Genomic DNA, 12,361 nt, shown 5'->3' with positions numbered 1-12,361 from the left:
TGACCTGACGGACTTGAAGGGGAGTCAGGAAAGGGACATTTTAACACTCAGCTGGGCCAAACTTTCCTGTGGTTGGATTCTCCTAAACAGAAGAAGGGGTGCTTATGTCAATCTCCTTTTGCCCTGGAAAGTCCTCTTAAGTAAATTCAAAATTCTAAGCAACAATCAGAAGACACATGGCTGAGATCTTCATGCATGAATCTTTCCCTTCCTTCGCCTGCTTTTGCGACTGCACAGCTCAGAACTCGTAGTGAGGTTGCCTCTAAGGCTCCTGGAAAGACTGTGAAGGTGGGAGAGGAGGCCGCAGCTCCGAGACCAGCAGCTGGACAGCCTCCTCTCCCTGGAGTCCTGCTTGGGTTCATCTGACCCTTCCAGCTCTGTGCTCTCTCAGTGCCTCTCCCCACGGGTATGGCTTTCTCTCACTCACACAAAGAACATTGAAACACTTACCTAGAGAAGACCAGGAAGGAGCCTGCCAGATGTCATTCAACTGCCAATAAAGCGCCCCCATGGTGTGCCCTTCTCCATGCACTATCTCGCTGCGACTGCGGCGGTAGAATTCAGTTTCTGTTTTGACACACTGGGCCTGCATCACCTGATTCAGGGGAAAACATTACAACACAGGTGTTTTTCAAATGAACTTATCTGCAAAACAGAAACAGACTCACATATAGAGAACAGACTTGTGGTTGCCAAGGGGCAGGGGGCGGGTTGAACTGGGAGTTTGGGACTAGCAGATGGAAACTACTATATATAGAATAAACAAGGCCCTACTGTATAGCACAGGGAACTATATTCTGTATCCTGTAATAAACCATAATGGAAAATATGAAAAAGAATATATATATGTATAACTGAATCATGTTGCTGTACACCAGAAACTTACAACATTGTAAATCAACTACACTTCAACCTTAAAAAAACGATTATTCAAAAAAAGCTCAGTCCATTGCAAGATTTAAAAAAAAACACAGGTGTTTTTGCTTGAGGTAGGCTGTCTAGATCTGAGAAAATTATAGGCTTGAATAAATTTGGGAATTTCACTACCATTATATATACCATCATTATACTAGATCTGGAACCAACCCCTTAATAGGAGAAGCTGTTGTCTATAGCAGCTGGGTTTGGGGAGAAGCTTGGTATTGGGCTTAACAATGGGTAATCAGGTAATCGTGGAAACAGGATGGTGTAAAAGGTTCTTTGCCAATGATAGTGGAGGCAATGATGGAAAACAAAGACTGTGATTCCAGAGCAAATGCTATATGCAGTCAAACACTAAGTTTTGGGCAGTGATGGGTTTTACTAACACTTTCGTGGCTATTAAGAAAATAGTTTATCAGAAAAAAATTCTATAGAAAAAGAACTATATTATGACTCTGATATTGTCAAATCCCTAACCCCTTTCTTCTAGTCAAGCAATTGCTTTTTATATGATGCCTTTTGATAATGTAAAACTTCTTATGAATGCAATTCCTTCGTTGTAGCAGAACAGATGGTAAACTGCAACAAAGGGACAAGTAAATTTAGTTCTTATTTAAGAGGCATGAAAAAACTTCATGCAAGACCCTTAATTACTTAATTACCAAGGAGAACCTGGAGAGACAGTCAGAGCTGCAAGGATTCCCCAGTCAGAGGAAAGGACGGCCTTAGAGTAGGGTCTGAATTTTCACAGAGGAGGAAAAAGAGGGATGCATATATGGTCACTAGAAGACCAAGTTCAGATGCCTTCCTAAAACACTAGAAAAGCTCCAATGAAGCGAGACCTTTAGATCGAGGAGAGCTGGCTAGTGAGGAAGTCGCAGATGAAGTTACAACTTACATGAGGCACAGCTGTCAAACTCCAGAAGGGCAAAGCGAGAAGAAATCATGGCCGTTCAATAAAAATTTAATAAACACAGTGTGTGTTGCATGCTGGTAATGGTAAGCCCCACCCCCAGCAAAAAAGAGACAGCCCACCCTTGTGGAGCATATTGGCTTGTGTAGAAGACAGGCCTTAACCAAAGAATCACACAAATATATGGAAACTTTAAACAGTAGTGAGGGCTAAGAAAGAGAGGTGTGTGATGTTAGGAGCCTGGATAGGAGGGGAAATGGGTCTAGCTGAGGAGGGAGATTGGCCTCGAAGTACAGGAAAGAGAAAAAGAGAGAGGGCAGAACGCTGCAGCCAGAGAGGACACATGTGGTGAAAGGAGAATGCACAGCAAAGAACTGAAAGAAGGCCAAGGCAGCCTGAACTCAGAAAGCTGGGAGCAATGGCAGCAAGGCTGGTGGGGATGCAGAGGCCAGACCTGGGAAGGTTTGGGATGTATCCTAAAGGCAACTGGAAGTCACAGGAAGCTTTTAAGCTAACGGGTGAAGTGACCAGACTTGCATTTGCAACAGGCGCCTCTGACCACTGAAAGGAGTCAGGGGACTAGAGGGCATTTGGGGAGACCATTTAGAAATCTATTATAATCTTCTAGGCAAGAGATGATGTTAGCTGTGAGCAGGTAAAGAAATGCCCTTTCCATTCAGGAACCAGACCACTGGGAGCACAGCCGTGATAACAGGCAGATAACACTCTAAAGAAAGTAAGAATCTCACGAACAGAGTGGCAAGGGTGCCAAGCTCAAAATGACCACAGGATACTCTCTGAATATATTAGTCTAGCACTAAGTCAAGGAGTGAAATACGAAAAATAGGCCTAAGATCTATGATCTTTAACAGTCAAGTTAATCTGCAGTTATGAGATAGGCTGGGACCTGGGACCCCTTACCAGAGTGCTTGCACCTGGACAAACGTCTCCTCAAGCAACAGAACGCAAAGAAACTATACAGGACTAAAACCAACTGCACACACGCACAGTGGGAGCAAATTATGAACAATAAGATACAAAAAGGCCACAAACCAACTGCCATTTCTGAGGTGTCGGAAGCAAAAGCAGGGTACTGTGCGTGATTCCTGCACGCAGCACCACCAAGGGGCACGCAGACCACCTAAACTACACCTCCCAGCCAAGCCAGCAGTCCACCTCCAGCCTCACCCCCTTTAAGGAGCCAGGGAACCAACGGCACCTGTTACTTGTTTTCGCTCCCTCATGCTGCAGCACAAGTCCTGATAAAGTCTTGCCTGAAGTTCTCCTCTGGCCTCTTATCAATTTCTATGGATTAAGAGTCCAAGGACCCGGGTGAGTAACAATTAGACTCAGGATCTCTAATCAAGTTCCTTCTAAAAACACCAATCTCGTCTGAACCAAAGAAAAAAGAGATTTATCAACTTCTAGGCCTGGATACCTAGGCATAGAGAAATCAAGTCCCTTGATTAAGCGTTCACATGTTTGTCGAGTTATTGTGCAAAATCAGTGTTGTGGAGCGATTTCTAGAAAGTTCAGTGAACATAAAGCAGCCAATTGAAATCTTAGTAGAAACAGATCTGAGGGTAGCGCCAATTATCAACGCATGCGCATTAGAGATGTAACCTCACATCAGCATGGGAAGTAACCTTTGTATTTGTTTTTAAAATTTGATAATATCTGAACTTATTTAAATCACCTCAGCCCCCAAATAACGTCCCCACCAACCAAGCTAAAATTGGCCCATGGGCACAAAATCAAGCCAGCCACAGTCCCTACCCTGCAGCACACACACCCGAGGCACTGAACAACAACAAGTCTCTGTTCTCATCCCGAGATTCCTGAAAAATCCGCTAAGGCTCTATGGACGGTGTGTAAAGGGATCACAGGAGGAGAGGATGAGACAGCCCTCATCACACCAATAAGGAACACACGGGGAGAGGTATTCTGATCACCAGACACTCCAGAGGTGCTAGCCCAGCCCTGACAGGCCAAGCACGGGCATCAAATGGCGACCACCATGGACACTCCACTTTGGGTGTCGGCCAACAATTCTGGAACTTCCAGGATCTGAAGTATCTCCAAAGCCTGGGCCATTCCTGATACACCAAGGAAGCCAAAGGACCTGCAATATTCTGCTATTGGTTGGTTCAGCGTGGACCCACGAGTAGAATGGAGGGAGGGGCGTCACTCAAGAAGTTTGGGACTGGAATCCGTTTCCTTGGATCCAGATTTATAAAACAGGGTGAATAGGAGAAAAGTACAAATCGGAATTTTTAGGTGGGGAACAAAACACCAGTGTATACCAGAGTAGGAAATTAAGTCATCTCTTTCAGGCAAAAATAAAAACTTCTAGGACAAAGCCATATCTATTGAAACAGTCATGCTTGTACTCAGTTGGATCTAATCCAAAGGACAACTAGATATTTTACTGATGGGCTTGGTAGAGGTGACCTGCATTTTCTTCACGGTGAATTTAAGCTTCTTTTCAGGGGGAAAACGTCTGATGAGTGGCAAATTTTTTACAACGCTCCAAATTCCTGCCTGATCTTTGTTAACATATACTGTAACTCATATACGTTTATAATTTTGTATTCTACTCTGACTTAATTTTCACATGTGTACATTTCCATGTGATGCCCTGGCATTTTCTATATATCTCTGTGCTCTAAATGGTTCCACAGTTATACCATAGTTTGATGAATCATTCTCCAATAATTTTTCGGCATTTGAATGGTTTGCAGATTGTTTCTTTAAATACAAGAGCAAAGAACATTTTATGTCCAAATTAATTTCTTTGCCTCTTCTGTTGTCTCTTTTGATAATAATATATGACACATTTTAAAGTCCTTGTTGCATGTTGCTATATTAGGTTCCAGTCAAGAGGCTGCCATAAACTGCTAGCCTCCAGGCAGAACTCAGCCCCACGCAGGTTTTAATTGGCTCACAGAGCGGGTGCTTTTTGTTTCTTCTTGTTGTCGTTTAATGTCTTAAGTCAGGGCCTGTATGCTCCATTTTGCCACAATCCCCAATATTCAGACTCTCATCCATTTAAATTACCCGCCTGGTCCCTACAAACATTTGAGTTTTCAGTCCCTGAACTATTTCAATTCTCAGAACTACCTGCAAAAAATATTTAAAATATTTATTTCCGTATATCTATTCTAACAATTTCCCAGCTGTAATTTTTTTTTTTTTTTTTTTTTTTTGTGGTACGCGGGCCTCTCACTGCTGTGGCCTCTCCCGTTGCAGAGCACAGGCTCCGGACGCGCAGGCTCAGCGGCCATGGCTCACGGGCCTAGCCGCTCCGCGGCATGTGGGATCCTCCCGGACCGGGGCACGAACCCGCGTCCCCTACATCGGCAGGCAGATTCTCAAGCACTGCGCCACCAGGGAAGCCCTCCTAGCTGTAATTTGCCTTTTCTGGTTTAACAGGTAAACATTAGCAATCCTTTTAAACTTAAAAAAATTTTTAAGGCAAGCAGGACTCCTAAGCCTTGCTAGGAATGAAAGGAAAAGAGCACTAGGCAAGCTCTAACTAGTAGCCTATCACACCTGAATTTAGTGTGAAAGTGATAAGCAAGGCTCTTCAGTGCTCCGGGTTCTGGCACGTGCACCACGCAGTACCCTCCACAGGCAGATGGTGCCACGCCTATAACATGGATCTGGGTTTATCCAAACCAGTGGGTGCTAGTTAGGGCTAATGAATGACACCTCTGTTCATAAAAATACAGAAGCCCACTATCCATCTTAAAGGGAAAATGTACAGTCCTACTTCCCTGGGGAAAAAAAAATCTCTGCAACTGCCTCTTTCCCTTTAAGAACTGTACCTGTATTTATAGATTCATGCATCTTTTCCTAAAGAAAGCAATCTTTATATATGAGAAGGATAAATGCTTAGTCATTTCCTAGGTTACTCAGTCCCACTGTTAGCAGACAAATCTAATTTTAGTTCCAAAATATGCCTGTTTTCAGCAGCTTGCTTGATTACACTTATGAAATCAGTCCCCTTAGAGAAACATGGTATGGGAAAAAGAAATTGGACCAGGAAACCAAGACCTAGGTTCCAATTCTAGCTCTGCCACTGTGATGAAGGTTGCTGTCTACAAAAACCCATTCTCCCCTTCCTCCAGAGTGATAGAGTTGTAGCTGGGCTACATGCTCAGAAGCACACCCTCTACCCTTGGAACTAGGAGAAGCCATGTGATAAGTTCTCCTGATACGATGGTATTTATATACTTTATTTACTTAAAATTATCCTGACAATAAGAACCTTCCAATAAAGCCATTTTTTAACTGGATATAATTCATACTATACAATTCACTCCTTTACAATTTATAATTCATTGGTTTTTAGTGTAGTCACAGGTTGTGCAACTCTCACCACTACCTCATTCCAGAATGTTTTCATCATCACCCTCTAAAATCTGAACTGGTTCGTCTGTCCCTGCTCATTCTTCTCTCTCCTCTGCTTCTGGAAGCCACTCGTCTACATTGTCTCTACGGGTTTGCCTATTCTGGACATTTCACATAAGTGGAATAATACAATGTATAGCCTTTTGTGACTGGCTTCCTTCAGTTAGACTAAAGTTTTCAAGGTTCACCCATGTTGTATTATGTACCAGTATTTCAAACCTTTTTATTCTGCTGAATACATTTCATTGTATGGATATGCCACATTTTGTTTATCCACTTATTGGCTGATAAACATTTGGATTGTTTTAACTTTGGCTATTATGAACATTTATACACAACTTTTTGTGTGAACATGTTTTCAATTTTCTTGGATATATACCTAAGAGCAGAATTTCTGTGTCCTATGGTAACTGTTTAACTTTTTAAGAAACTGACAAACTTTTCCACAGTAGCTGTACCATTTTACATTCCCACCAGCAACATCTGAGGTTTCTAACTTCTCCACATCCTTACTGTGACGGTTAACTTTATGTGTGAACTTGACTGGGTTAAGGGATGCCTACACTGCTGGTAAACACTATTTCTGGGTGTGTCTGTGGGGATGTTTTTGGTGATTCAATAGACTGAGTAAAGAAGGTCCGTCCTCACCAGTGTGTGAGCATCATCAAGTTGGTTGATGGCCTGAATCAAACAAAAGGGGAGGAAGGGTGAATTCTCTCTCTCTTCTTGAGCTGGGGACACAGCTTCTTTTACCCTCCGACACTGGAGCTCCTGGTTCTTGGGCTCTGGAACTCTGGGACTTACACCAATGGCCCCTCAGTTCTCAGGCCTCAAGACTCAAACTGAATTATACCACCGACTTTCCTGGTTCTCCTTCTTGCAGATGGCAGACTGTAGGATTTCTCGGCCTCTGTAATCATTTCAGCCAATTCCTATAACAACTTTCCTCTTTTATATGTCTACATATATCATATTGGTTCTGCTTCTCTGGAGAATCCTGACCAATACACTTACCAATATTTGTTATTTTCTTTTTTTTTTTTAATTCTAGATATCCTAGTGGACATGAGTGGTATCTCATGTGGTTTTGATTTGCATTTCCCTAGTGACTAATAATGTGCATCTTTTCATGTACCTATTGGTCATTTTCTTTGGAGAAATGTCTCTTCAAATCTTTTGCCCATTTGTAAATTAGGTTGTCTTCATTATTGAGTTGAAAGAGTTCTTAATATATTCTGGACATTAGATCCTTATTAGACATATGACTCGCAAATTTTTTCTCCCATCCTGTGGGTTATCTTTTCACTTTTGTGATAGTGTCCTTTGACACACAAAAGTTTTTAATTTTGATGAAGTCCAATTTATTTTTTTCTTCGGTTGCTTCTGCTTTTGTGTCATATCTAAGAAACTGTTACCTAATCAAACTTCACAAAGATTTACACCTATGTTTTCTTCTAAGAGTTTCATACATTTGGATCTTTAATCCATTTTAATTTTTGTATACGGTGTGAGGTAGAGGTCCAAATTCATTCTCCGACATGTGTACATTCAGTTATTCTAGCACGATTTGTTCAAAACACTATTCTTTCTCCATTTTATTGTCTTGGCACCCTTGTAGAAAATCAATTGACCATAGATGTATGTGTTTATTTCTGGACTCTCAAGTCTTTTTAATCAATCTGTATGTCTGTCCTTATGCCAGTACCACACTGCCTTGATTACTATAGCTTTGTAGTAAGTTTTAAAAGCAGGAAGTGTTTTAAACTTGTTCTTCTTTTTCAAGATTGTTTTGACTATTCTTAGTGCCTCGCATTTCTATATAAATTTTAGGATCACTTTGCCCATTTCTCCAAAGACGGTAGTAGGAATTTTGATAGGAGCTGTGTTGAATCTGTAGATCAATTTGGGGAGTTCTGCTATCTGCGATCTGACACAATATTAAGTCTTCCAATCCATGAACACAGAATGTCTTTCCATTTCCTTAATTTCCATCAGTAATGTTTTGTAGTTTTCAGTGTGCAAGTCTTATGTCTCTTTAGTTTAAATATGTTCCAAAGTATTATATACTTTCTGATATTATTGTTCACTTAAGTTCACTTTCAAACTTTTTATTGCTTAAAATACAACTGATATTTGTATATTGATCCTATATCAATAGGACTTTAGCAAAGTTGCTAAATTCTTAGTTCTAATAGGTTTCTAGGTAGATTTTTTATGGTTTTCTATATATAAGATCATTCATCAGCAGATATCGTTTTACTTCTTTCTTTCCAATCTGGATGCCTTTTATTTCATTTTCTTGCCTAATTGTGCTGACTAGAATCTCCAGTACAATGCTGAATAGAAGTGACAAGAGCAGGCATCCTTGTCTTGTTCCTGATCTTAGGGGGAAAACTCTCTTTCTTTCACTATTAAATATCATATTAGCTATGGGTTCTTCACAGATGCTCTTTTTCAGGTGAAGGAAGCTCCTTTCTATTCCTAGTTTGTTGAATTTTCTTATCATGAAAGGGTGTTGGATTTGGGCTAGTGATTTTTCTTCATCTATTGAGATTATCATGTAGTTGTTTTTCCTTTATTCTATTAATATGGTGTATTACATTGATTGACATTCATATGTTGAACCAGCCCTGCATTCCTGAGACAAATCCCACTTGACTGTGATAATATAAACCTTTTTATATGCTGCTGGATTTGGATTATTATTTCGCTGAAGACTTCCTTCTGTCTATATTCATAAGGGATATTGGTCTGTAGTGTACTTTTCTTGATATGTCTTTGTCCAGTTTTAGTATCAGGATAACAATGCCTTCACAGAATGAGTTAAGAAGTGATTTTACCTCTTCTATTTTTTTGAAGAGTTTGTGAAGGGTTGTGTTAATTCTTCCTTAAATGTTTTTTAGAATTCACTAGTGAAGCCATCTTTGAGGGAAGTTTTTGAATTACTAACTCAATCTCTTTAGTTGTTAAAGGTCTATTCATATTGTCTATTTCTTCTTGAGTCAGGTTTCATAGTTTGTGTCTTTCTAGGAATTTGTCCATTTCATTTAGGATATATCACTTGTCACAGAATTGTTTACAGTATTCCCTTATCACCCTTTTTATTTCTGTAAGGTCAATAGTAATATTCCCTCTTTCATTCCTGATTTAGTAAATTGAGTCTCCTTTCTTATTTTCTTGGCCAAGCTAGCTAAATGTTTTTCAATTTTGTTGGTCTTTTCGAAGAATTAACTTTTGGCTTTGTTCATATTCTCTATTGTGCCAAATTTCTGAAGTCTTCTTTACTTAACTGTTAAAAATGGATGTTATAATTCAACCAACCACCTCAGTAGTTATAGAATTTCCCTTATCTCAATTGCGAAGAGATTTAATATTATAGTTTTAAAAGCAGAAACCTGCTCCGTTCATTGCCCTGAGAACTTGGGAAAAATACTTAACCTTTCTGAGCCTCTGTTTCCTCATGTCTAAAATGGAAACAGTAACAGAGATGTCTAGAGATGTTAGATTACATGAGAAGGTATACAAGGCACCTTCCTGCCCCAGGGCCGGGTGTCTGAGTAGACACGCAAAGAATGCTGATTTTCTGCTTGACTGTTAAATTACGTGATGCATATAAACATAATACACTAGTGTATAATATACGATGTTACTAATCTTACCTTCATTCCCCTCCTTTACCCATCCTACCCCCAACTTACAAGCTCAGCATGGCCTGGATCCCCATCACATCTCAGTGCTGTTTACCAAACAAGACACTGTTCCAGGGTAGCAGGTGTCATCAACACCTGAGCCTACAGCATAGCCTGCTTTTTTTTTTCTTAGTTCTTATGATCAAGTAACTTGCAACATGGGTAGATAAAATGGATCCCTAAAGACTCTGAGTCTCTCAAGGACATACCAAACTTCTAGCCCTCATTACATGCTCAACAAATATGTGAAGAATAAATGAAAGCACTAGAGGGGGCTATAAGCTAAGGGGTTAGTAACGACTGTCCGTAGCCCAGCTTCCTTTCTAGGACGCTGGCAACAGATTTGTTACTGTAGACAGTCCTCAAACTAAGCAGCGAGGTCTTTGTGACACAGCTGAAGAGACTGTGCCTACAGACCTACTAGAGAATGGACTTGAGGATATGGGGAGGGGGAAGGGTAAGCTGTGACAAAGCGAGAGAGAGGATATACACTACCAAACGTAAGGTAGATAGCTAGTGGGAAGCAGCCGCATAGCACAGGGAGATCAGCTTGGTGCTTTGTGACCACCTGGAGGGGTGGGATAGGGAGGGTGGGAGGGAGGGAGACGCAAGAGGGAAGAGATATGGGAACATATGTATATGTATAACTGATTCACTTTGTTATAAAGCAGAAACTAACACACCATTGTAAAGCAATTATACTCCAATAAAGAAGTAAAAAAAAAAGAGTATGCCTAGGTATGTAGGTTATTTGGAATACAATACAACAGGTTAAAGTAGGAGAATGAAAGGTGGGGCAAGATTATTTTGGAATATTAGAAGAATTAAAGAGGTAAGAGCCTAAGTGATACCTTTGTGGTTGTAAGATAAAGAGAAGCTAGGGAAGGATCTAAATGTAAAGAAACTTACTGCACAGCTTTCTCTGCCAAGATTTTTCTGAAAGTTGCACACAAAATAAACTGCTTAACAGAATGTCTTAGAAAGTGGCACACAGGCAAGTTCTTCAGAACAGTATGACAGATTATGAGAACAAGATCAGGGAACAGAGAAAATGGACCAAAGAAAGGTTGTACTTCTTATACACAGGTGAAAGATGATTGTTCTAATATCAAAGTAGTAAGGGGAAGAAAACTTGTTACCCTAACATTTCCTGTCTGTACTCAGGAAAGTCCAACATGGAAAACAAACAACAAAAGAAATCATAATTCTGATTTCTTTCATCTCAGATCCCATCTAGTATATCAAGAAGTCCCAAGGTAGAATCAACAAGGACAAGTCCAATTCCCAGCCAATGCCTGATAGGACGCTCATGCTTAAAGGATCAGACAAAAGCCATCACCAACAAAAACCGCCAATAAATAATCCCACTTCTACACCAGCTCCTGACTGTGTACCTCTGATGCTCATGAGTTCAGAAAGAACAATTATTTCTGTTAGTTCTTTGAATGCGGTTTGGGGAAGTAGAATAAAGTAACGGTAGGGCTTCCCTGGTGGCGCAGTGGTTGAGAGTCCGCCTGCCGATGCAGGGAACGCCGGTTCGTGCCCCGATCCGGGAAGATCCCACATGCCGCGGAGCGGTTGGGCCCGTGAGCCATGGCCTCTGAGCCTGCGCGTCCGGAGCCTGTGTTCCGCAACGGGAGAGGCCACAACAGTGAGAGGCCCGCGTACCGCAAAAAAAAAAAAAAAAAGTAACGGTAATAAAACGAACAGCCGGGAGGAGAAAAGCCAGCATGAAAAACAACAGCTGAAAAGGTTCACACATGCACACGTGTGTGCAAATAAGGATCATCCAATTTCATGTATCAAAACTGAGACACTTTTATAGAATATTGGCTACAAAAAACTAATAAGGATGAACTGCAACACTTTAAAAGGAACAGATATCAACAGAATCCTTAAACTTGTATTCTATGAGGTAAGTTTATAAATTACATATTACATAGGAAAAACTTCCTGAATTGATAATATTATAGTTGAAAATTTTAAATTCTCATCAGTTTATCACCTTCCAAAAAGAGTCTTTTGGCTGACAGTTTTCTGTTTCAACTTCCATCCAGGGTTTTGTGTTTTCATACAGGAGAAAACTGATGAGAGTGAGCGTGAGTTTGTATAAAAACTGGTACATTCTCAGATGCTAAGATGCAAAAATTAAAATGTGATGTTTAACACATTACTGCAGATCATAAGATTGGGAATAGGCTCTTACCTTCTCTCTCAGAACTTGAAACAAGTTTAGCAAAAATATCACACAAATAAGCAGTGGTTCTCAAATAGTCTTAATGTGTGTGTATTCACAGGTTCATGAAACATAATAAAAATATAAAAATAATTTTATATTAATTTCATTTAACTTTAATGAATTTTCCCCAACTCTAATATTAAAAACATTAAAAGAACTTAAATTTTAATGGCAAAAGTTACTGGT

At 40.3% G+C, this 12,361-nt stretch overlaps 1 protein-coding gene across 5 annotated transcripts in view; it reads right to left on the bottom strand.

The window, feature by feature from the left end:
* The window catches only part of MANBA (mannosidase beta), a 113,739-nt gene that overhangs the window by 15,814 nt on the left and 85,564 nt on the right, over positions 1-12,361 (bottom strand). For all 5 annotated transcript variants that reach the window (XM_033857363.2, XM_073805561.1, XM_073805560.1 and 2 more), the window contains one exon: positions 451-595. In XM_033857363.2, coding sequence (XP_033713254.1) covers positions 451-595 — 145 coding nt within the window. The remainder of the gene's footprint in view (positions 1-450; positions 596-12,361) is intronic.

Source organism: Tursiops truncatus, chromosome 5 (genome assembly GCF_011762595.2).
Source record: "Tursiops truncatus isolate mTurTru1 chromosome 5, mTurTru1.mat.Y, whole genome shotgun sequence".
Taxonomy (NCBI): domain Eukaryota; kingdom Metazoa; phylum Chordata; class Mammalia; order Artiodactyla; family Delphinidae; genus Tursiops; species Tursiops truncatus.
This window is presented reverse-complemented; position numbering and strand designations above follow the sequence as displayed.